The sequence below is a fragment of the Clytia hemisphaerica genome, unplaced genomic scaffold, assembly GCF_902728285.1.
Source record: "Clytia hemisphaerica strain Z4C2 unplaced genomic scaffold, Clytia hemisphaerica genome assembly, whole genome shotgun sequence".
NCBI classification, from domain to species: Eukaryota; Metazoa; Cnidaria; class Hydrozoa; order Leptothecata; family Clytiidae; genus Clytia; species Clytia hemisphaerica.
In genome coordinates, this window is record NW_027103603.1 from 1046775 (window position 1) to 1073121 (window position 26347).

General features: G+C 34.9%; 4 protein-coding genes across 5 annotated transcripts in view; 1 reads left to right on the forward strand and 3 right to left on the reverse strand.

Moving 5' to 3' along the window:
- Nucleotides 1–15743, reverse strand: part of LOC136802078 (BAI1-associated protein 3-like) — a 68505-nt gene extending 52762 nt beyond the window's left edge. The window contains exon 1 of one of the 2 annotated variants that reach the window (XM_067058799.1): nucleotides 15529–15741. The gene's annotated coding sequence lies outside the window, so the exon portion shown is untranslated. Of the gene's footprint in view, nucleotides 1–15528 lie in introns of both variants that reach the window. The other variant, XM_067058798.1, reaches the window with a different exon arrangement.
- LOC136802074 (uncharacterized) lies at nucleotides 1349–3872 on the forward strand. Its single transcript, XM_067058793.1, has one exon. It carries the CDS (start codon nucleotides 1428–1430, stop codon nucleotides 2379–2381), a length of 954 nt encoding a protein of 317 aa, XP_066914894.1. The 5' UTR covers nucleotides 1349–1427; the 3' UTR covers nucleotides 2382–3872.
- Nucleotides 9100–10002, reverse strand: LOC136802117 (metabotropic glutamate receptor 2-like). The gene has a single exon (XM_067058836.1). It carries the CDS (start codon nucleotides 10000–10002, stop codon nucleotides 9100–9102), a length of 903 nt encoding a protein of 300 aa, XP_066914937.1.
- A 443-nt stretch (nucleotides 15744–16186) lies between the features above and the next one.
- Nucleotides 16187–26137, reverse strand: LOC136802075 (uncharacterized). The gene is made up of 3 exons (XM_067058794.1): nucleotides 26119–26137; nucleotides 17893–18777; nucleotides 16187–17113 (listed from the first exon to the last, which is right to left on the reverse strand). The coding sequence occupies exons 2-3, from the start codon at nucleotides 18761–18763 to the stop codon at nucleotides 16776–16778; spliced, it is 1209 nt and encodes a 402-aa protein (XP_066914895.1). The 5' UTR covers nucleotides 18764–18777; nucleotides 26119–26137; the 3' UTR covers nucleotides 16187–16775.
- Between the last annotated feature and the right edge of the window lie 210 nt (nucleotides 26138–26347).

Below are 26347 nucleotides of genomic sequence, written 5' to 3' on the forward strand. Positions count from 1 at the left end.
TAAGATTCAGTTGCTAAATTCCATGATGGTGTTATTCTTAGTATATTCCAAAAATTTATCGGCCAATTTCATCACGATACAGTATATTCTTATAAAAAAGCGTGTAGCGTTTTACGGTTATGTAGAATTCCATCAGAAACTAAATTTTGCGACCTCGTCTGGATGTTAAAACCTTTGGAGCTTTCTGAGGAGCATGGTGCCTACTTTGAATAGCCAAAAAGAAAATAATAATTCTGTGCTCTTTAGTAATAGAATCACACTAGATTATTTATAGGTATTACTAATTTCCAATATTGTAATATATTTTATAATTCCTGTCTTATCTGTCATTCTTGTCGCTTTTTTGCAATCACTTTATAGTTTATTGTATATTTGTTTTAATTTTCTTTTTTTAGTAATGAGTTATATTTCAATAATTGTGTATATCTTACTATATTATGTGAATCGATCCGCTTTTAAAATATCTCTCTGACAAAACCCATTCTAGAAGTTTCGCACATAAAAAAAAAATTATATTTCTTCTAAGTACTGTACAATAAATCTGTTACTCTCGTTTTTTTTTCATTGTATGATAAGTAAGGATAGCAACATTCCAATATAATTAAGTTTTTATGTTGAAAATAAAAATACTGTATACCGGGTGTGCCAGAAAGAAGCTCTACCCTCTTTGACTTGATATTGCAGGCAGTAGCACTACTCTTTAAACTTTTGATTTTCGTGATTTTGGTCTTATGGCCTGCACAAACCCGTCACACGTTTTATCAAAGTACCCCCCGCCTACCGTGAGATTTTAAGACGAATTTGACAAAGAATTAAAAAACAAAATAAACGTATCATGAAGTCATCACCAAAATTGACAAAATCTAATTAGGTCAATTTGAAGGCACTATTGTTAAAGTGTCACATGCCAAATTTGAAAGGAAACAGACGAGCCAATCACGAGATATAGGTGCCTTAAAAAAATCTAGAAATGACGTCATCAATCTTAAAACAATTAACTGGTGACAAAAGCAAGACAATGGAGCGTCATTTTCTTGACTAAAGTACTCGCTACATAGGTTTGGTACTCGTTATTTCCATTTAAACACTAACGAGTACTTCTCATTACTCCTCGTTACCTACTCGTTACTTCTCGTTACCTACTCGCTACTTCATGTTACTTCTTGTTACTTCTTGTTTCTCGTTATAGTAACAGCCATTACCTACCCCTTTTATATATAAATACTTTACTATAAAAGCAAACTGGTTTTGTAAAGCACAAAGCAAGTTAGTCGAAATATGACACCATAACTAAACAAACTATTCAGCAGTCAATTTGTTTTTTATCAAAGCTTGTAGCAAAGAAAGACTTCGTGTAGAGAGGATATAGACTATCAGATTTTTCTATCTACAGAAAAAAATATTTCATAAAAAGTTTAAACGACGATATGAGCGGTAGAAGTGATCCACAAAAAGTTGTCATCAAGAATGCACATGACGATATAAGAGAACACAATGCACATGGCGAACGGAGGGTAGTGGACGAGCACAATGCTCACGGCTTTCGAGAAGACAATAATCACCAAGTTGTTGCTGAAAATGAACCACAAGTGAATGTTAGAGCACATGTGCAGGATGAAGTGAAAAACTTGAAAGGAGAACTTGAGAAAATGAAAAAGGAGAGGGAACTTGAACGAATGCAATTTGAAAAGCTGGGAATTGAAAATGAACAATTCAAAAAAGATTTTGAAGTTCAAGGTTTAAAATCTGAAAATGCTCTTTTAAAAGCTCAGAAGCAGTTTGGTATTGATTTGAAAACACTTTCAAATAAGAAGCAAAAAATTGAAGATGAGTTGAAAATTGTTGAGAAGGAAAAATATAAACTTGTCGAAGAAAACAAAGCTGTGAAGGTTTTCCAACGTGATTTAGACGGATTAAACAACCGAAATCACCAACTACAAAAAGAAAACACCAAATTGAAAGCCAATGAAGCATCGGCTAGAGACGAACTAAAAGTCTTGAGAATGCAACAAAAGAAATCTCAGACAGAAATTGAGCGCATCAACGAAAGGAGCAAACAACTAGAAACGGAGAAAAACAAATTTGAAAATTTTTACCAAACTGCCAAACGTGAAAAGGAAGAGTTACTCCAGGTGAAGAAAAAGATGGAAGGTCAACTCAATGATCTTAAGGAAGCAAACAAAAGGCTCCAGAATGATAACCCAGTACAAAAGAAAGTGACAACCCCTGCACCAGTTAATCACGACATTCAACCAATTGATTTTAGTCAAATGTCTATTGAAGATTTTATATCAAGTGGCATTTCAATGGTTTTAGAGAATACTGTATTTTGTGAAGATTATAAAAAGTGGGTTAGTGAGCTTGAGAGGAAAAGCTTTTAGTAGGGGGAATTTTGTTCGATTTTTTGGAATCGCTTGACTGTTTTGTTAGAAGCACCTGTTATACATTTTTGGAAAGCTAAGGGGTAGGGGAATCGAAATTACTATGTTTCCAATTTTTTTTCGGACACTTTGGTGTGATTTTCGGACAAATATGACGGTCTCAGGCAAAAATCATAGGGTTAAAAATTAATGAAAATTTTAGCTCGAGAAAACAGAGACCTGTTGTATATTTTTGGAAAGCTCTCAAAAAATTAAGATTAGAGATATATTGCAAGTATAGGTGATTTCTGTACCTAACTCGAGATATTAACCCTTGAAAACCATGTTTTTCAGTCAGAAACAGCTATTTTGTCCAGTTTTTGCGCTTTTTGAAGCTCAATATCTCGAGTTAGGTACTGAAATCACCTATACTTGCAATATATCTCTAATCCTAATTTTTTGAGAGCTTTCCAAAAATATACAACAGGTCTCTGTTTTCTCGAGCTAAAATTTTCATTAATTTTTAACCCTATGATTTTTGCCTGAGACCGTCATATTTGTCCGAAAATCACACCAAAGTGTCCGAAAAAAAAATTGGAAACATAGTAATTTCGATTCCCCTACCCCTTAGCTTTCCAAAAATGTATAACAAGTGCTTCTAACAAAACAGTCGAGCGATTTTACAAAATGCCCTCTACTATTTTTGGAGGGACCCATAAAATCAGGAAATGTTTTGCTTATCAAGACGGAAAGGATTTCTAATTCTGATATTTATCTACTTCACCGCGAAATCCAAGATCCAGCATGGAATTTGAATACAATAAAATGTGTTAAACTTTTACATCGTACTAATAACACTCATATAAGAGATATGACTTTTAATACAGGTCTTAAAGCTTGGGTAAGCGGTGGTAACCTCGAAAGTTTTGGAAGAAAATCTATTCTTTGGTACATTTTCCTTATCTTAGTGATTAAAAAGTAGATTGTAGATTGATTGGATCGCAATCCTATGCTATGATTTGACTTTCTAAACGTTGGATACATTTTAGACGTTTTTTTTATCATAAGAATGATGGATATTCTTAACTTTTTGGAAAAACTTATCCTGAAATATTCTTACAGTATTCTTGGTTAGGATCTAACACAGCCTAAATCTAGCATGTAAAACATTCCTCGAGCAAAGATATGGCATTTTTGTGAAGACTGGAAGATAATTGACAATTTGCTCTAAAAATCGACATTCTAAGATTCAGTTGCTAAATTCTATGATGGTGCTATTCTTAGCATATTCCTAATTTCTTGGCCAATTTCGTTATGAATATTCTGATAAAGTTTATTCTTATAAAAAAGCGTGAAGCGTTTTACGGATTTATAGAATTTCATCACAAATTAAATTTTGCGACCTCGTCTTGATGTTCACCTTTGGAGCTTTCTGAAGAGTATGGTACTTACTTTGAATAGCCAAAAAGAGAATAATAATCCTATGCTCTTTAGTAATAGAATCACATGAGATTATTTAAAGTTATTACTAATTTCCAATATTGTAATATATATTTTATAATTCCTGTCTTATCTGTCATTTTCGTCGCATTTTTTGCAGTCACTTTATCAGGGTTCGAATTAACGCTTCGCACTTCGCAAAATGCGAAGTGAATTTTAGGTTTAGCGATGAAAAAAGATTTCCTTACTCAAAAGTGCGAAGCTGAAAAATAAAAAAAACATTTCGCTAAATCATTCATTCGTTTGTCTATGCTTTATAAACCTTGCAAATTTATTGCTTTATCTGGTGCTTTACCATTGCCAACTTGTTACTTTGCTACTTTATTCATTCGTTTAGCTATTGGTTTATAAAATCGTCACTTCGCTACTTTATTTGCATAGTTTGCACCCCCCCCTTTTTAATAGGGGGGGATGCCAACTTTCTGGAGGGCCTTTGTAGGGGGGGTACCGAGATCTGCCGAAAAAACTAGGGGGGATGGGAATGTAGGGGGGGATCAAATAAAAAAGGGGGGGTTTGGAAATTTTGGTCAATTTTCTAATCAAATACAAATTGTTTTGATTTAGATTTTAAAATGATCAAGATTAATGAAAAACGCTAGTTATATTCTGTCATTGTTGGCTCGTGACTATAATACTTCATACTCTTTCTTGTTGATAATTTTGCTGGTAGGTGGGAAAGCGAGTTTCCTTCGAAACCGATTTTCTGTAAAAAAAAGGGGGGGGGATAAGATTTCATTACAAAAGGGGGGGATGGGTATATAGGGGGGGATGAAATAAACCTAGGGGGGTTCATACCCCTCTGCAAACTATGATTTGTCTGCTTATCTATTGCTTTATCAACTCGCTACTTCGAAGCTTTATTCATTTGTTTAGCCATTGCTTTATCAACTCGCTACCTCGTATCTTTATTTGTTCGTTTATTCGTATATATTCTTTTTTTTTCATCAACTTGCTACTTCGCTACTATTTGTTCGTTTATCTATTGCTTTTTAAACTCGCTATTTCGAAGCTTTATTCATTCGTTTATCTATTTCTTTATCAACTTGCTACTTCACTACTTTATTCGTCCATTTATCTATTGCTTTATAAACTTGCCACGTTAAAGCTTATTCTTTGTTTAACTATTGTTTTATCAACTCGCTACCTCGAAACTTTATTCATTCGTTTATATACTTCTTTATCAAATCGCTACCTTGCAACTTTATTCATTCGTTTATCTATTGCTTTATCAACTCGCTACTTCGAAGCTTTATCAATTTATTTGTCTATATGCTTTATAAACTCACTACTTTGCTTTTTCTACAATTTTACATAATAGCCTAACTCTAACTTTGCTTTCCTAGATAAATCCATTAAAGACACTTTCGCATCTTCTTCCAAATGACATCGCAAAATACTAAAATTTCTTCGCAAACAGTGAAAAATTTTTCGTCTGCGGCGCTGTTTTTTTGACTCGGGTCACTCAGAAAAAATTGCGAAGCACCTAAAATTTATAATTCGAACCCTGTTTATAGTTTGTCGCATATTTGTTTCATTTTCTTTTTTTAGTAATGAGTTACATTTCAATTGTGTATATCCTACTATATTATTTGATCAATCCGCTTTTAAAATATCTCTCTGACAAAACCCAGAAGTTGCACACATAAAAAAAATTATATTTCTTCTAAGTACTGTACAATAAATCTGTTACTCTCGTTTTTTTTTCATCGTATGATAAGTAAGGATAGCAACATTCAAATAAAATTAAGTTTTTATGTTGAAAATAAAAGTACTGTATACCAGGTGTACTAGAAGTAAGCTCTACCCTCTTTGACTTGATATTGTAGGCAGTAGCACTACTTTTCAGATTTTTGATTTTCGTGATTTTGGTCTGATGGCCTGCACAAACCCGTCACACGTTTTGTCAAAGTACCCCCCCCCCACCGTGAGATTTTAAGACGAATTTGACAAAGAATTAAAAAACGAAATAAACGTGTCATGATGTCATCACCAAAATTGACAAAATCTAATTACTCTCGGGTACCTAATAGCCGGGGGGGTTGGAATAAGCAGGGGGGTTGGAAAAAATCTCAAAATTTAATAAGCGGGGGGGTTGGAATAAAAATGTCCTGGGTGGAAAATGTTTGAAAAGGAGGCTAATACAGCAGAATTAAGACAAAAAAGGGAACTTTCAAAAACATTTTCCCAAAAATTAATAAGCGGGGGGGTTGGAATAAGAATGTCCTGGGTGGAAAATTTTCGAAAAATTAATTAGCGGGGGGGGGGCGCGGCTATTAGGTACCCGAGAGTAGGTTAATTTCAAGGCATTATTGTCAAGTGTCACATGCCAAATTTGAAAGGAAACAGACAAGCCAATCACGAGATATAGGTGCCTTAAAAAAAATCTAGAAATGACGTCATCAATCTTAAAACAATTAACTGGTGACAAAAGCAAGACAATGGAGCGTCATTTTCTTGACTAAAGTACTCGCTACATAGGTTTGGTACTCGTTATTTCCATTTAAACACTAACGAGTACTTCTTGTTACTCTTCGTTACCTTCTCGTTACTTCTCGTTACCTACTCGCTACTTCTTGTTACTTCTTGTTACTTCTTGCTCCTTGTTATAGTAACAACCATTATCTACCTCTTCTATATATAAATACTTTACTATAAAAACAAACTGATTTTTTAAAGCAAAAAGCAAGTTAGTCGAAATGTGATACTATAACTAAACAAACTATTCAGCAGTCAATTTGCTTTTTCTCAAAGCTTGTAGTAAAGAAAGACTTCGTGTAGAGAGGATAAACACCACCATATTTTTCTATCTACAGAAAAAAAATATTTCATAAAAAGTTTAAACGACGATATGAACGGTATCCTTTCTATACTCCCACTGTTTCCACTTATCATTATTTGTTGAGAAAACATGCAGCCTGTTTGAAATAATTTTTTTGGTCCATAATCTTGTTTGTTTATTTACATTTCCGAAGCTAGTAAAGTGACTGAGGAAATATTTCAAGCTCTAAACAGACCAGAAATGGATCATGTTTTCTATACAGTAAACAGATTTCCGCTTTGTTAGAGAAATTTCCAGTCTAGAGAAAAGAGCCTCAGCCCTACTCAATATACAATAAATCGTCTAAAATTGCAATCTGCGATTTTCCCAAAGCTTATTAAAATACGCTTGCCAAAGAAAACGTTGGACATTTTTACGGCAATAACTGTATTAAATACATTCAGAGACGTGTCTCTGCTGTATGAAGTTTTTGGACCTACCCCGGTGGGGTGGTCCTATAAATTAACCTCTGTCCGTTCGTCCGTCCGTTCGTTACCAACTTTTCTCGATATTGAATCATAGGAATCTTTTGATTTTTGGTACAAAGGTGCAAAATGGTGGTGGCCAAAATGTGACGGAGCACAATTTTCGAAAAAAAATGTTTTTGGGCAAATTTGGGCCAAAAAACGGGTAAAAAACGGTTTTTTGGACTTATTGAAAAATTGGATCATTAATTTTTTCTGATTTTTTGCATGGAAGTAAAAGGGTACCATCATAGGTAAAAGATGGCTCAAGCAGATTTTTGCAAAAAAATTTAGTTGGCTCAAAAAACGCATGTTTATCTATAAGAATGACTATTAATAAGCATACAATGTTCTTAGTCAAATTACTCAATTTTTTATTAGATATATGTTTTTTTTGCTCATAAGGGCTTACTTTTGAAGAATACATGTGTTTAGACATGAAACTTTGGTTGCTTGGCGTGTTTTTATAGAAAAACTGGCCAAATTCGATATATTTTTATAAGCACATTATCAATTACTTAGGTATTAGCTTTTCTCGAGATTGGCTCTTTCATTCTTTAGGATTTTTGGCACAAAGATGCATAACTTTAAACCCTCGAATGTGAGGGAGCTCGATTTTTGAAAAAAATGTTTTTGGGCAAATTTGGGCCAAAAAACGGCTATAGGGTTTTTTGGACTTTGTGAAATATTGGATCATTGTCCTTTTCAGAGTTTTTGCATGAAAGTAGGTAAAAGATGGCTCAAGCAGATTTTTGTAAAATAATAATTTTCAGCTCAAAAAGCATCTTTATCTATAAGAATCACTATTGATAAGCATATATCAATGTTCTTAGCCAAATTATCAATTTTTTGATGAGATAGATGTTTTTTTTTTGCTCAAGAAGTCTTGAATATGAAAGAATATTTCAAGAGCATGAAATTTTGGTTTCTAAACGTTTTCTTTATAAGAAACAAACGACTAATTTTAATGGATCGTCACTATTTGTGTTCTGAATGATTGTTTAACAGTCATGCTCACGTAGATATCAATTATATATGTGTTAAATGCATAACCAGGTATGTCCATAAAAGTATCACTTGTTTTAAGAAATATAGTACTTGGGCAAAGCCTCGTTCGGGTAAATATTTTCCAATCTACTGTAATGACGTTGGTTAGTTTATGTATACCTGCCTAAATCCCTCGAATAGTGAGGACTGGGGTGTTTCCCCTGTGTTTCCAAGAAGGACGTTACTCTCGGGTACCTAATAGCCGGGGGGGTTGGAATAAGCAGGGGGGTTGGAAAAAATCTCAAAACTTAATAAGTGGGGGGGTTGGAATAAAAATGTCCTGGGTGGAAGATTTTTGAAAAGGAGGCTAATACAGCTGAATTAGGACGAAAAAGGGAACTTTCAAAAACATTTTCCCAAAAATTAATAAGCGGGGGGGTTGGAATAAGAATGTCCTGGGTGGAAAATTTTCGAAAAATTAATTAGCGGGGGGGGGGACGGCTATTAAGTACCCGAGAGTAAGTTAATTAACCTTTAGGAAGTTAACACTTTCAATTCTCGAAATTTTCATATTTTTTTCGATTATGCAGTTAGCATCAAACGGCGCTACATCACAAGTGATTTTCCTAAGCCACTTCTATTCTAGTCTGTAAAATACACAACAAGAATTGTAGGAAAATCCAAACTAAACTAAACAATAAGAATCTAAGGAGAAAGTGATTTTAAAGATATTTCTTATTGTGATATGGAAAAAAGACGCGCCTTTATGCTGACAAAGCACAATTCATAAAAAGGGCGCGGGCGCGGTAGGTAGGAAGAGAAAATTGTTATTTCTTTTCTTTAAAATTGTTGTGTGAAAACGCAAACGTTAGGAGGTACATTAAATAATGATGCTCTTTAACGCAAACATCGAGCGGAATCCAAAAGGAAAATCCAGCCATGACTTCAGGGTTTATAAAGAGCTCAGTGGTCACCTTCTTGACAATTTCCGTTTGGGAAAGTCCAAAAGTTCATTAGAATTGATGACTGCCCGTAAAGGTCTCCTTTTATATTTACTCAAGTTGAAAAGCAGTACAAAGACTTTATAACCATGCATGATTAGTACCATTGATAAGTTAGCGATTCCCAATAACGTAAAAGCCGTTAATAACCGAGTCTCCTTTTCATCACTTAACAGATACGATAATATGAAGACCTGGGTTGTCGAGACAGCAACGGTGATGAATTTAGTCTCGTTGAAGTTTGTTGGTAAATGTCTAGCTCTGTAGCTTTGTATCAGACATAACATGAGTAAAAGCTCAATATAAACGAAGAGACCTTGTCTATAAGGGTATAGATGACATCTATAATATTCCGTTATGGTTGCGTCATCACGTTCTATTTGGTACACGTTCGTGTTGAAATACGTTAGAACGATAATCAAGGAAATTTGCACCAGAACGCATACAGAGATGGTGCTGAAGATGAGGAAATTAGTTTGTTGAATATCCTTCGATGTTTTCCTTCTGATTCTCTTACTGTTAAATATGGATAAATATTTCTGAGCCTTGACTAATGTAATGGCTGCTGATGTTGTCCACATGCAACCGAAGATGAGTAATCTTGAATAACAGATTAGTTTACTTGCTGGGATGAGTTGTGATAGCCCCAGTGTAGATAATATAAAGTGTGTTGTGAGTTGGATGAATAACAGGTTGACATCTGAAGCTTTGATGACAGGTGTCAAACGTCTTCGGTAGAAAATCAATAAAAAGAAAACACAAACCGCCATACAGGCAACAGATCCAGCAATCAAAACCTGGGTTTCTTTCGCAGACAATTTTCTCGGTTTTCTATTGTATTGAAGGCATACAGTCCGCTCAAAGTTGGACATTGTATTTTTCGGACATTCCACGCAATATGTTTGATTGAGAGTGCGTATGGTACCTAGTCTACATTGACGACATTGCCAACAACATTTGACTTGGTCATTCAGCAAAATTTTTTCCTTTCCAGCACTGCACGGGCCTAAACAAAATTTTCTGGTGTCTTTCAAAGCAATATTCTGGATTTTATTAGTATTTTTGTACAGGTTTATTGACTTGTCTTTTAAATTTCGGACAAAGCGTGGTTTTAAATTGACATACGGATATTTCGCATCAGAAATCCGCTTGTAAATCCTATATAATCTTTTCTGCTTCATAAAAGGAGTTTTATATGCCCCACCAGCCGGCAACTTCTTGATCACAATTTCGAAAGCGTCTCTTAAAGAGTGGCTGAAAATCGTAGATACCTTTTCGACATCTCTCATTTTCGAGGACTGTGGGTAAACGTCAATCAAACTCTGGTCCAATTCGTTTTCACTTAACAAATCTGTCAACAGGTCGAAATCTTGAATCTTCTTATCAAAAATGATCGATTTTGTAAGACGTTTGCTTTCGTTGGAAAGATATTTCAAATAGCCCTTTTGGAATATAATCAAATCATTTTTTGTAGTAAGGTTATTAGATATTTGAACTTTACTTCCTGTTGAGATCCAAGTTAAAGTCTCGTTGTTCGGTTTTAAGGCACTAACCAACTGGACTAGCTCTCCAAAAGCATTTTCCGTTTGACTGTTTAAAACAAGAAAAATGTTGGAGGTGTGAGAAAACATGATTGTTGATTTCAATTTATCTTTGGTGATGTTATTTGTTGGTATATCAAGACGGGCAGTTATACAAACATTCATTTCTGATAGTTTCTGGTCCAGAAAATATTTAAATTCAAGCTGTTCCATTGATTTATGTTCTTCTTCGATAATATTAAGTTCCTTTACGTTTAAGTCTCTGATCAACTTTATAACACTCTCTCCAAGATGCTGAAGGTTGATTTTACCAAATGTCACACCATATGCTTTCCCGTTGGTCTGACCTTCTTCATTTGTAATTGGAAAGTGAGCAAATGTGAAAAGCGGTATATTACCAGCTAATAAAGCATATCTAGCATTGTAAAGTCTCCAACTAACAATTGTGGTAAAAACACTTAAAACATAGTAAGGTCTGTTCACCAATTTTGTTAAAAGAATGTCCAAGAAAACTGATGTACCGGCTTTAGAAAAGCATGTAGCTTCATAAATCAAAGATCCGATTTGGTGTGGTTGGTTCTGAGATGACCGAACCAGTTCAAGGGTTGTCTGTTGGAAAATTTCACGCGCGACAACACCTCTATCTGTGTCTCAGACAACTGAAAACTCCAACCAGTAAAAATAAACCAGCCGAGGCTGGAAGGTCAGCCAATAGAGCTTAGCTAGATAGCTTTAATAAGTGGGTTAACAGATGTAAGAGATGTACTGAAACAGAGTAGACTAAAAATGTTGAATACTGTAATGTACAAAATGTGAAACATTTGATAACAAGCCTGAGAGCTCCTTCACACCTCCCCCCACGAGAAATTCAAAGTATACTTCTCTTTAGCGTTGTAGCACTGTTTTTATGACATCAAACAATTAAGCTATAGTTCACTACTATAAAATAAAAGAGAAACATAGTGTAATTAAACTTTTTGTTAATTTCATTCCAGTCAGTTATGATACATTTTTTCTGTTCGATGTAGACAATATCCATATCTGACCAAAGTGTTATATATACTAGAAATAAATAAGAAAATTGCCAAAACGTCAGAAACTGTACTTTTTGTTTTACTTGATAAAACTCCAATTTCACTTTAATAAACTAACAAGCTGCAAACTTTAAGTCACAAAGCGCAAACTCCAGAAAAACACAATTTGCATCAAAAACTTTACAAAACGTAGTTCATATTTATAACATTTCAACAGGAACTGTATTTTGGTAGACTTGGTCAAATTACAGAAACCATTTATCAGTTGTCTGCAAGGGCAATGAGGTACGTAAAAACTGACTGCTATTCAGTCAAAGCCAAAATTTGGCAAGGTCAGAAAAACATAATTTGCATCCAGTCTGCGTAAATAAATTTTGTAGTTTAGTCGCAAATGATAATCGAAAGCAAAACTTAAAATTCATAACTATGCGGGGAAGCTCATTTTTCCCCCGTTTTGCTTTAAACTCCCTTTTGATTGGTCTATGAATTTGGGCGATCGCCTTACCGCCTAAGCGGAATAAACACACGACCATAATAAATAAATTCAACAAGGCAGCGAAGTAGCAATTAATTTCAACTGGGAGTCCTCTCTTCTGTGCCAAGCACTGGCAGTGTTTTTTAAACTTTAAAACAATGTTAAATGAAGACCAGATGGATCTGTTGTTGTGTAACTTGGCGATATAATTCATTAAATTCTAGAAACCATTTTTCATAACTTTCTGCAAGTCTGGATAAGAGATATGTATAAACTGTTATCGCCATTCATTCCATTCCATTATTCGATCAAAACGTGCGCCAAAGTTAGGAAAGGTTAGAAAAACACAATCTGCGTCCGTAACTGCATGAAAAATAGTTTGATCAATTTCAACAAGAACTGTATATATTAATATTAATATAATTGATCAAATTCCAAAGACCATTTGTCATAATTTTGCAAGTCCAATAATAGGAGATGTGATGTCATCATTTGGTTCCCGTCATCTGACCGACCCTGATTTACGGTCAGCAGGTAGAGTTGGAGAGTCGGAAAGCTTTTCCGCTGCTTTGCTGGATTTCCACTGTCGACCTCTGCACGCTCTGTGTTTACAAGTTTTCCAATCGAAGTAGCGAGCCACATGCTAATGGAGAGTAAACCGAAAACCAGTTTATCCACGGTTTCTCAATTTCTTAATTCGGATCAGTCCACACGACGGATTCCCTTTCAACAAGATGTAGCTGCTTCTTAAAAGAAAAATATTTTCAACGGAATGACCGAACGAATCCCACTTTTTAAAGTAGAAATGACGGGAACCAAACAATTTTTTGCGATTCGCCTTTTAGTCCAAAAAAGCACAATTGCATCCAGTCTTTATCAAATTTAGACAGTAGCTGTACTTTTGTAAACTTTATCAAATTCCAATAACATTATAACACCATCAATCCCACCTAGAGGCAAACAAGAAAAATATGTTTTTATTGCAAAAACTAATAAAAAGCAGCAATAAAAAGTATCAGAAAATTCAACATAAACAAAAACTTGAGCAAACGGCTTTAAAGCTTCAAAAGATATAGAAAAAGAGTCCCCTTGATGAAAATCATGTGTTTGATTTGCCGAGTTAAAAAATAAATGACAGAAATTGAAGCTTGCAACAGATTTATACTGGAAATACTTTGGTACAACACTGACTTTTATCACATCTGACTATCGCTTGAGCCGCCATCTTGAAACACCACATAATGATCTGTTAAAACAACGTACGCTAAAAGTACCCAAAAAGCTAACCCGATCGGAAGAAAGTTGAGAAATCAAAGTGAGCACATTATGATCTGTAAAAACAGCGTACGCTAAAAGTACCCAAAAGTTAACCCGATCGGAAGAAAGTTTAGAAATCAAAGTGAGATCGGAAAATCGGATTTTTTTTTTGCCGTCTTATGGAAGAAGAAGAAATGAATTTTACGGATTTGAATGCTCAGCTTAGGCTGACCAATAAAGGTCGTTTGGCGTCCAATTGTGTTGGTAAAATAAAAGTCCTGTTCTGGCGATTACAGATATTTGTTTTGTGTTCTTTAAAGTCAAATCCTGAAACCATTCCAGATTGAGAGAATAAAAACATTGCTAAATGAATAATCATGTATTTCAGCCAATGCTTTTTTACAATCATCGCGTGAATGCTTTGCGTTACGTTTTCCAAGTTAATGATTGCTTTTCGCTATTTTTTCTTATAGTTTTTCGGTAATCGGTAATAACCCGATCGGAGCTGTGGACGGTGAAATTTGTTGTTCTTTTTGTCCTCTTTTTAGCAAATGCAGGAATCGCAATGTTGAAGCCCTCTTTTTATACGTTAAATCAAAACACAACATCCAAGTACTCCAACTAAAATTTTGCTTCATTTCCGAAAAAAAAAAAAGAATTATTCAAATAAATCTCTCCTTGATAACTGATACCATACCGAAGCAATTTTTCCCCTATTTTTTTCCTTAAAGACTTTTAAATTTCTTTACTTTCTACTCTGCAAAATGCGAAAAGTAAAAAAATAAAAAGTATAAAGAAAAAATTAGAAAACGCAACAGTAGAACAGTTTTGTCTCCTAATTCATTTTTTTTCTAATTTATTTAATGTTCTCAAAATCAAATTTCCTCTCTATGGCTCATAAAATAATTTGTAAAATTTCAGGCCTTGAAAATTACATAAATTGTAATAGCAATGAAAATCAAAGAAACATGCCAAGAAAGTGATTGAAAACCCTCCCCTTTCTAATAGTAATGTATCTCAAAGGAGCCAGTTGTAAGAAAACTATTCTAACATTACTGGGGGGGTACATCACAAAAATAAATCTAGAACACTATTATAAACCAAAAATCAAGAACAAATCAAAAGAAGAAGATAATGAATCAAAATCTTTAAAAAAATTAAGTGATTTCCCCCTCGACATTGCTAATTAATAGTAGAATGATAAAATGTCCATCTGATAAAAATTTAATCATTCTACTGATAATCTCAATTCAGTTGTTCAAACATTCGAACAGCTTGGGTGTTTCCCAGACATTAAACATTCACGATAGCTCAGTTTGTGCTCTGTGTGTATTACTGCTCCTAAGGTTATCTGTTCAACCCCAAATAAGGTCATAAGGCCTTTTGATTATGGCTAAAACAAAGGTTGATTTATAGAAAAATAATTTTAAAAAGTGTTATATGTCGCTTCTTTACCATCAAGAAGAATCGTCTTGAATCAAAATTTGAAATAGAAAAACAAAAAACTCTAAAAATAATAATAAATGTTTTGAAAATCACGCACCAAAAGGCGGTAATAGGGTTGGTCGAAGAAAAAATTACAGTCATGTTGTGACCCAGCATATATGTAGTATCTAAAATCAAGACTATTCCATGGTCCTGCCCATATCTTTTATTATCTTCATTTTCTATTTCAATCAAAAGTATTTCCAAAACTCGGAAGTACAGTAAATTAAAGGAAACTCTTAAAGGCGGACACCTCTGATTAGTGGACGATTCTATTTTCCCCGGCCATTCATCCTAATCATTCCTCATGAAAAAGTTTCCGAAAGGCGGACACTCAATTAGCGGACCCTCCGATTAGCGGACTAAGTTTTTTGCATGAAATAACCAAAACCCTACTTTTTCCTCTCTAAAATTAGCGGACAGTGGATGGTCAAACTGGTCACAGTCTTTAAAAAATTGAACAGGATTATTCATCCAAACTATTTATTTCTCAGACACTTCAAAGTTTCATTGAATTAATTGTCACTATGATGTTATTAATGGTTCTCAATAATTCCACACATCAAATCAAGAGAGAAATAAAAAAGGCAAAGAAACTTAACTTACAGTGATTAATTATTGTTGGTTCCTTATTATGGTTGGATCAAACATTGGTGTCACGTGTCAATCACGTGTCAATCCCATAGGACGACGATTCACAATGTACCATTGATTACGTATTTATTCAAACTATCAGTAACATTTCGTTTATCAACATGTTATTTTTTCAATTTCATTTTATTTTTTCAAAATTTCCTTTACTTGATTCTGAAATGGAAAAAAAAAGAAATTATACCTTGATAGCTTTCAATCAAATTTGTGCCAAAAGAAACTAGAACGTTTATTGAAATCTGTGAAAATTGAGAAGGAGCTATAACGGCCGTATCACAAAATAATCAAGCATGATAAAAGTTAAGCTATTGAGACTTAAAGAATATCTTTATGGAAATAAGCTTTAAATTCAAAAATGAGGCTTTAAACCTTTTAGGCCTCCCCCGAAAAAACTTTATTTATTGACCAAAAAAAAAACAGAGTGAATAAAAATCATACGAATTAACAAGGTACACAACAAAAATTGATTTACAGTAGCTCTTACAGAAAAAAACTTTCATAGAGGGTGGAAGATATTTATTGTCAAGGGGGTATTGAACACAAACCATCGTTTGGCATTTTCAGGAGCAAATCAACATGTCCGAGGTAAACTGAGATGAAGTGAAGACTGGAATTAAATTTAAAGACCTTTTTAAACCTATGAACATGAAAATCTGTCAAAATAAATATAAGAAAAATATAAAAGCACTCAATCAAATAAGATCATAAAAAAATATGTACATCTGTTAAAAAACCTATAGCCTGGTAAAATCCATTTTTTTGATCAACAAAAACTTAAAATAAAGTTTGGAGAGGGGGTAAATGGGAGTGGTGAAGTGGCTAAAGAACTATAAATATGATAAAGGCTAGCAGGTCACCATAAGTATGGGGTGAATTGGGTAAGAGGTAAAAAATTACTTCCCAATCACATATAAAAAAACTAGTTCTACAGCTTTTATATGCCCGAATAAACATGGTCAGGCTATGCTGATCTGTTCTTTAAAATAAAAGTGGAAAGCATGGCAAGCCAATTAACCTTTGTTACATTACACAAGAGTAGGGAAAGATTTCTGGTCAGTTCATTATAAATTTAAAGAAAAAAAACACAAAAAACTGTCTTATATCATCAGAAGTATACTTTTCAGCATCCTATCAAGGTCCTGAAATAATTATCTTGACAACGAAGACCTGCTTTGAGATTAAGCAGCATATGGACCTTATTTCTATTGGTCGTCATCGATTTCTTCCAATATTGAAACAACATGGGGTGCAACTTTTTCAACCATATCTCGTAATTTCTCTTTATTCTCGCTAATTGATCCAATCGTTTTTTGTAACATATTCAATTGCCCTTTTTGTTTATCGTAATCTCGTTCTAAATGCTTAATTTGTTGTTGTTCTTTTTCAATACTTTCATGTTCTGATTGGATAGCACGTCTCAAGCTTGCGATTTCAGTTTCCACTCCTTGAATGTACTCTTCATGGTGTTTTATAATGTTTTGTTTATCAATGAGTTGGTGGGTTGCCTCCTCCATATGATCTTCCACATCTGTTGCCTCTCCTGAAAGATAGAGATGATGGTTTAGATTAAAATATATTATTCTCAGTTGCTTCTCAAACAAAAGCTAAAATCTTTTATGCTGCCCACCTCCTCGGGTGCCTAAAGCCCGTCAAAAACTATATATTTTTTCACGCATATTTGCATTGGGTTTGTCTATTTGAAATTTGATAAGAGCTGCTTAGTATATCCGGTTTGTTTGAAGACCATAGCTTCAGCCAGGTTTCTAGCTCCCCCCAACAAAGTAAGGTCCCCCCAACAATTTAGCTCCCCCCAAAAATTGCCTTGTGCTAGGTCCCCTAACACTTGGGGGAAAACAAAAACATTGTTCTCCCGCCCCCGTAGAGAAGTCAATAAAAAATATATGCGAGTACAGAGTACTGATAAATGAAAACTAAATTTTACTTGTATTAATATTTATGTTTACAAATCTTTTGCTTTTTATACTTGATTTAATAGTAAGATAAGAGATCTTTTGAAATTAGCTGAACAGCCCCCGGAGAGTCTCAGTCAGATCATATAGGCCCCCCCCAAAATCTAGGTCCCCCCAAATATTTTGGTAATTTTAGCCCCCAGGCTCTTTAAAGGCCAAAATATTTCTTAGCCCCCCCCCCAAAAGTAAGGGGGGGCTGAAGCTATGAAGACTTGAAATCTTCAGAAGACCTTCAAGGTCTGTTAACTCTATACATATTGCAATGTAAATTAAATGAAGATTATAAACAAAAATTCATTTTAAGAGAACTAACACCACTTCAAGGCTATGAAAATAAAAAATGTTTTACCTCTCATAATATTGATCCTTGTGTTCAAATTCTTATACTCATCAATGTAGCTCCTGATCTGTTTTTCCTTCATTTCAAGTTCTTCCTTCTCATTTTTCCTCTTAAACTCTTGTATGATCATGAATAAAGAATCATTGGTTTTTATGGAAATAATGTCACATCCACACTGTAGACATTGACGCTTCCCAGAAAGACATTTAGCACAAAAAGAATGCCCACAAGGGAACACCATGACAGGTTTACGGTCTTCAGTCACCATAACTTGTTTACACGAGGCACAAAAATGATTATCCATATACTTAATTCCTTCCATTTTCTTTTGCGGTTTGTTGTTATTATATTTGGTACTGTCGTATTGGTCCAGTTTTAGATTTGTCATGTGCTCTGTTAATGATGTTGAAAGAGACTCATCGGATTCCAAAGTTGAATTTTTTTCTTCATCTGGATTGTCAACAAGCTCTTCTTTGGAAAGTTCTTTGTTATTACTGTGTGTGAAATTTGATGATTTGGCTGATAAGTGTTTAGAAGAAGTTTGTTTTTTAAGAGAACTGTGAGTAAAGGTTTTTGTTTTTTTGTAGGATGGTGTACGTGATGAATCTGGTCGACGCCAAGAAGTTCCAGAACCGTTTCTAACAACAAATCCATCATAATTTGAATTACTTGTCGCCCAAGCCATTGTATCAGACTTTTTCATAACATCTTGTGTACTTTGTTTCGATTTCACACTTGAGCTTGTAGAACGCAAACTAGAGTGAACAAATTTCTTTTGATTTTTATTATCTTCTCTCTCCTTCATCCATTGGTTTTGCTTTTCTTTCAGTTTGTTCACTTTTTCAACCAAATGTTGGTCTTTAGTTCTTTTAGAAGACATTGTCACAATTTACCCTTGATAAAATGATATTAGGTATTATTACTTACAAAAATCTTAGGATACCCTGTGCAGAGCATTTTTCAATAAGGAAACCTAGCAGAGAAACGGTAGGTAAAGAACTCCTTTTTAATCATAACTTCTTTTCCTCTAGATGAATTCTTGTGAAATTTTCCGGAGAGATCCATGAAATTATCATTGATATCATGTTCAAATATCTAAATCATTCTCTTTAAAGGAAAGAAAAAATTGACAATATTTACATTCCTCTAGCCTTCCACAGTACTAAAGTGGGCATTTTTACCTACCGCTTTCACGGTGGAACACGGTGGAGACTCCTAAACGGTGTATTATATAATACTTTAACCGGATTAAATTTCGCGAGATTAAATTTCGCGAGCTAAAAAAATCGAAATTTTCTGGATTTAATTTCGCGACTCAGAGTTTTGAAATATTTCGTGTGGATTTAATTTCGCGAATAAGCCAGAAAACAGCTGAAAATAGCCATTTTTTGTCATAAATGGAGACTTTGAACAAGTTTCTCCGCCAAAAATAAAATTTTAAAAGTTTTGTGGTGGATTTAATTTCGCGAATCAGGAATCTCACGCGTGTTCGCGAGTTTTAATTTCGCGAAAATGGCAAAAATTCGCGAAATCGCGAAATTTAATCTCGCGAAAATTAATCCGATTAAAGTAATGCCCTTTAGTCAAGTGACAACGAAAAAAAAATAACCTAAGAATTACCAAACACTCTAATCATCCTTATATTTCAAACCCTGGGTCAGTCCCAATGTAATTGCAAATATATTTGTAGCAATATCTTTTTAAATATCTACCAAATAACCATGGAACACAGCTTTTAAAGGCTCTTAACAGAAAGCTTTTGCGCTATATACATCCATTATACCCTATGAAAGTTCTATGATGCGTGAAAATATCGACAGGTTAAGTTTCTTAGCAGATCTAGAAATCATTAACAAGCTAAACTAAAAAAGACATTATCTAGCACTGCACAAAGTTCAAAAGTTCAAAAGAGAAATATTCTATTACAAAATAGATAGTATCTTTTATTTAGGACCTGTGACAACAATTTCCAGATTGAATTTTTTTTGGCTCATTCGAAAGAAGAATATTTAAAAACTTTTTTGAAAAGGTTAATCAAATAAGGGCTAGCAGATTTTTTCATGGACAAAAAGACTGATGTCACAACCAAAAACCCTTGGGAGTTCACTATAACCTGCTATAACCCAAAAACACTAAAATCATTGAAATGCCCTCAAAAAATAGTAGGGGATTTGGTCAATTTCTGAAAATTCTGAAAATTTATGAAAAATTGTTCCAAAAACTACTTATTTTCATTATTAACAGAACATCACACTCAAATCAACATCAATATGATATGATGCCCAAAAGACCACGAAACACACCTAACCCACTTTGTACCTCATCTTCTTGCGTTGACGAATGCAGCCAAGACGTTTTGACCTGCTCAAAATGCAACAGAAGCGTGTATTTCATCTGCACCAGACTTCCACCCTACATGATAACGGTCTGCAAGGATGGAAGACGAACTGCCTGCAAATATATATGTCCAAACTGCGTCACTGTCTCAAGAGATCTACTGGCAATAGTTCCTTCGCCTGGATCGCAACCTTCATAAAAAACGGCTGCCCAACTGTCGAAGTTAAAAGAAACTTTCAAAGAGAATGAAGAAACATTTTTACGGGCAGTGCCCCCCCCCAGCGTACAATTTTTGGGGGGGTGCCAAGAGGCAAGAGGAGGAAAAAGGCGACTCTGACTTCTAATCTCAGCGTCCCTTTGCTTTTTAGACCACCTTGAAATTAGTAGGTTTTAGCAAAAAAATAGAAAAAATATTAAAAAGCTTCGCTTTGCTCACTTTTAACTTTTTTTTAAGATATTAGAACTTGTAATAGGGCCAGCCAAAATCCCAACTTTCACAAATTGCCTCCCAAGTTTGGCCCAATTTTGGTCAAACCTTAGCAGACTAAGAGGAAGGAAAAATTGGAAAATTCTGTGAATTTTAAGACCCTCTAAACCAGCTTGAAAATTGTTCACTTTGAAGTTTTCTATATACTGTAACTCGACAATTCTGGATCTTAAAAAAAATTGGTATCGGAAAACAAAAGTTGGCAGTATCAGGCAAATATGAAATAAGTATCGGTCAACGGTCAATATCCGACTGCAAAAAGCCTTTTGACCAACTTAAAACCATTTGTGTCGGTCAAGATGTCCGAATGAAAAGAAGAATAAACCATTAACTTGAGTTGAAAATAAACCCCTCTTAAACCCCTGTCTCTTACCGTCAACTGCTCTATCTTGGGACTGTTGATATCTGGCCTGTATTTTTACTTATTATACTGTTAAATCTCTTTAACAGCAAATTTGTTTTGATAACTCCACCAAGTTTATCAATCATACTTTTTTTATATTTCGATTTAAATAGTCGCGCGGCTGAGGTCGAAAAACGTTTCATTTCGTGATACATCTTTTAGATTCCAAAAAAAACAACGGAAACTCGCGAATTAGTATGTGTAGATTACAAAATCAAAAAGTTTCCACGATATTATCGTGCAAGTAACGAGTAATTGGCGATTTTTTGCGTTTCCAGGCAAAATTGCAAGGCCTGAAAATGGCCTGGTATGGCATGATTTTTGGGGGGTCTTCAAATTAAAAAAAGACCTATATCACATGATAGAGCTCTTCAAACTGAGCAAAAAAGTGTATTACACCAAAGTCCCAACTTCTCTAGATCAAAAGTTATGGGCCTATTTGTGGTAAAAAACTGATGAAAAACAGGGAATTTCCCCACAATCTGCATTAATTTATGCAAAATTAAACACCTTTTTGACCACAAATAGGCCCATAACTTTTGATCTAGAGAAGTTAGGACTTTGGTGTAATACACTTTTTTGCTCAGTTTGAAGAGCTCTATCATGTGATATAGGTTTTTTTTTAATTTGAAGACCCTCCAAAAATCATGAATTTCCAGGCCTTGCAATTTTGCCTGGAAACGCAAAAAATCGCCATTTACTCGTTACTTGCACGATAATATCGTGGAAACTTTTTGATTTTGGAATCTACATATACTAATTCGAGAGTTTCCATCGAAAAAAGTGGAATCTAAGAGGTGTATCACGAAAATCATTTTCTAGCCACTTTTTTCGACCTCAGCCGCGCGACTAAAAGGCCTACTCATTGCGAAAGAGAAATCGTGTATTTTTTTTTAATACGCCGTTTATTAACTCAAATCAAATGACTTTGGGGGGGTTCGGTGAAATGGTGGCCGAATTGCCACCCCATGTTTTGTCAGATAGTCCCAAGTTAGAGTAGTTGACGGTATATAGCCTATTCTTTTAATACTCACTTCTTTTGTAACTTTCAAGAGTGTTTCTAAAGTTTACTTTAATTGACTGCCTTCTCTGTAATTTTAATCTGATTAACGGTTGTTTCTAAGATCACTTTTTATTGACTGGTTTACTCCATAACTTTCAAGAGTGTTTCTAAGATCACTTTTATCGATTAGCTTTCTTCATAACTTTCAAGAGTGTTTCTAAAATCACTTTTATCAACTCGCTTTCTTCGTAACTTTCAAGGGTGTTTCTAACAGTCTAAGTATTTTAAAACTAATATCAGGATTAGAAACTAAGCTAGTCTTACCTCTTTTATCTTTCCCTTTACAACAATACAATGGTGACAAGTTGACAAGACACATTAACAAGTATGTAATCCCTGATAGAAGTTTATATCGAAATCTGCAACAAAAACGAAAGTGGTCTCTTTTACTGATTGCTTCCAGGCGCTCCTTCGCAGCTGTTTATCAAATTTCCACCAATGAGATTGCTGCATTTCACACAGCCCTTCTTTTTGGCACCCATGGCCTCTCAGTGCCTTGCAAGATGGGCGGCTGTAAAATCCCACCCTTCATAATATTTGTTTCAATCCATGATCCTAAGGCTTAGCGCTTAGGTTTTTTCCCATATTCAATTTACTGAAGAAAGCGGCGGGAATTTGATGCGAGAGTTAGATTGTCAACAAAGTGCCGTAAAAAATCATTGAATAAAAGAACTTTAAATCTTAAATATTTTCATTTTGAAGAATTGGTACAAAAAAGTGAAACATGGAAAGGTTTCATCTTTTATTATTGGCTCAATCGATATAGCGGAGCACCCTGTTGCTAAGATGTTGGCTTGAAATTGAAAGTGAAACCACTGAAAATGTAAAATCAGCCCGCACTCCAAATCCCGGTGAGTAATGGTGTTTCTAAGATCACTTTTATAGACTTGCTTACCTTGTAACTTTCAAGGGGTGTTTCTAAGATCCCTTTTTTATCAACCCAGGCGTAGTTAATCGATATAATCGATAATCTTGAGTAATTGATAAATAATCAATAAGTAATCAATGGATTAGATATGGATTAACCGATAGAATCAATAGGTAATCAGACCTTCAAAAAATCTTGAGTATCGATCAGCGATCGATTATTTCCAAGCTATCGATTACTTATCGATCACATATCGACTACATACGTAACCTATCGATTACTTATCAATCATGTATCGATTGTTAACAATCATCGATTACTTATCGTTCATGCATTGATTACTTATCAATTATTTACTTATCTTCGATCACGTATCGTTATTGATTATATATCGATCGTGACCGACTATTGACTACATTACCAGCCCTTTGTACACCAGCCCTTTGTACACCAACGATTCCACCTAACAACATATAGACCTTTTCGCCTTTCCATCCGCCATATTGAATTGTATGCAAAAATTATGGTGGCCGAATTGCCGTGGTGAAATTTCCTTAGAATTTCCTTAGAAAAAAGAAAGTATTAATAAAAAACTTACATGCATAATTGGCATTATATTAAAGTGTAATCTTGTAGAAGAAAGATTAAATTTGCTTCTCTTGAAAACTAAAAACAATTATATTCACTCATCTCTTAGAACAAGCACTTCAAAAGACCATAACATTAGACATAAACTCAAATTGAAAAATCAACCGCGAAGGTAAAAACTAATCCTTATTCGGCTGACGGTAAATTATTCTCCTGGGAAAAGAGCCGCCGATACATGATTGATAAGTAATCGATAAAGAATCGATGACAAAATTGATCGATAAATAATCGAGCTTTGAAAAAATCTTGAGTATCGATTACCTGTAACGATTCTATCGGTTAATCCATATCTAATCCATCGATTACTTATCGATTATTTATCGATTACTCAAGATTATCGATTATATCGATTAACTACAACTGGATCAACTCACTTTCTTTGTAACTTTAAAGAATGTTTCTAAGATCACTATTAGGCAGTCATCGAAAAAATGCTCTGTACGCGTCGCAACGGGTGTTAAAAATGCATACGGGCGAACGGGCGGTCAAAAACATTCCCGGGTTTTTTTAATCACGCCAGTAACTCAGGGGCGGGTGGTAACGCGAGCAAAACAATTTTTCGATGGTCGTCAGAGCAATTGAGAAAAAAGCTATACTTTAAAAGAACAAATTGCTTTTCCCAGATTTTTTTCTGCATTTCCGCACCGGAAAATCAGCGGAAAATTTGATGCGGCGGGTGACGCGAATAGAACAATTTTTTGATGACCGCCCTATCGAATCAATTTCTCTGTTACAGCAACGAGTTGTTCCACAAGGTCACTTTTTTATCTACTTTTCTTCATAACTTTAATCAATCAAGACTGTACAATTTTATGAAAAATATACACTGAATGACCGACAGGATTTTGACAGGATTTCATTTCAGTCGGACATGATCAGATGATGTCCGATTGACTAAAAATATTATTTGCAGCCCTGCAATATTAAAAATCCTTTTAGCAGCATGGGCCATGACATACCTCTACTCTACCGTGGTGGTTTGACAGGCAGTCAGGCACATCCTGGCAAATGAACGGGGTGAGCATTTGCATGGGGTTTTCGTCACCCACTGCAAATGAGATAGGACGTCTCAGGCTAAAAGTGTGAAAATGAATAAAAATGAACTTCAAATTGAAAACGGGAAAAAAGGTAGAAAGCTGGGAACTTCATTTTTTTGTTAAAAGTTTCTTCAATCTTCGAAGAAAAAATTGAACCATGGAAAAAAAATTTCATCTATCTAGTTCTTCAAAATGAAGCAAAATATTTCAAACCCGATTCAATTGCGTGGGGTATTAAGCACTATTACATCACTTTTGTTTTCAACCCCTTGTTGCATTTGCTGCCCCGGACTGTCCGGGGCATAGGCAGGGTCGTGCTGCCACCAATCACAAGTGAAAAATACCCCGTTCATTTGCCAGGATGTGCCTGACTGACAGGAAATCCTACTTACATAGTTCCGCGATTAGATTCTAGTCCCCCCTTGCCAAATTTAGGTCCCCCCTGAAAACAAAGACCACCCCCCCCCAGCCTGATAAAAGTTTTAGGTCCAAGTATTACCTTATGACAATTGCAATAGCAATATGAAGGGGGGCAAACTTTAAGATACAAAGCAAAAACTACAAAACTTACTTCACAACTGTTGTTTTTTATTAACATGTGTAGAACAACTATGTTTAATTGTCGTTCTTTATGAAATTTGTCGTTCTCTTTGTCTAAAACCCCCTCAAACATCAAATGAAACCCTCAAAATGGATGATGTTAGATCGGATGGCCAAAAGTCACCTTATTTATTTTCTCATCCGCGCATCGCTAAAAGTCACCCTGGAAGACGTAGGCTGCTGGCATCCACTAACGGAATCGTGCTCTTTTACAGATATATACTACGACCTGTGGTTTTGTAGAGGTCTGCGATTCAAACTAGGAAGACGGGAGTTCGGTTATCATCAGTTAGGGTCAGATTTGGAGCTCGAGAGTCACAATAAAAGACCAAAGGTCCTCATAGGGGCACTCGTACCCTGTGACTTAACTTAGGATCCCAGGATCCCGAAGGGATCCTTGTAGGGGCACTATCCTTGTACCCATGTAAGGGCACTGCGGGGGCCACCCGGGCCTTGGCCCGACCACATGTGTGCATTTTTTCAAAGTAAAAAGAAAATTTATTAATCAAGCCAAATTTTGTTTTATGACGTTAAAACAAACCTGTTTTAGGCGATCTACAATCTGTCAGTTAATATGTTGGCAGTGGAGTCAAAAGTGAGCTCTTTTCATAGTTCTGAATCCCTCCCCCCTTAAATCAATGTTATAGACTGACTCATGCCCCCTGTACCAGCTCAGAACTCCCCAACATTGATATTTGGGGGAAGGGGATCATTAGAAAGAGTTTTCTGCCACTATTTTCCTGACCGATTGTCTGAATTTTTAGAAAAAAAATTGAAAAGGAATTACCCTACCTGCTGAAATCAGACCCACGAAAAAAAGGCTTCTGGAAGCCATGTGCGCGCCAAAAAAAACTTTTTTCTAATAGTCATTGCTTAAAACCACTGTACCAACACTTTGCTGCGCTAGGTCTACTTTTCCTCAATTTTTTTTGATGATGTAGCGGCGTTAGACGTTAATTTTTAACATTGCAATGGCTTCTCCTTGGGTACCAATTCTAAAAAAACTCCAATCAAAGATGGC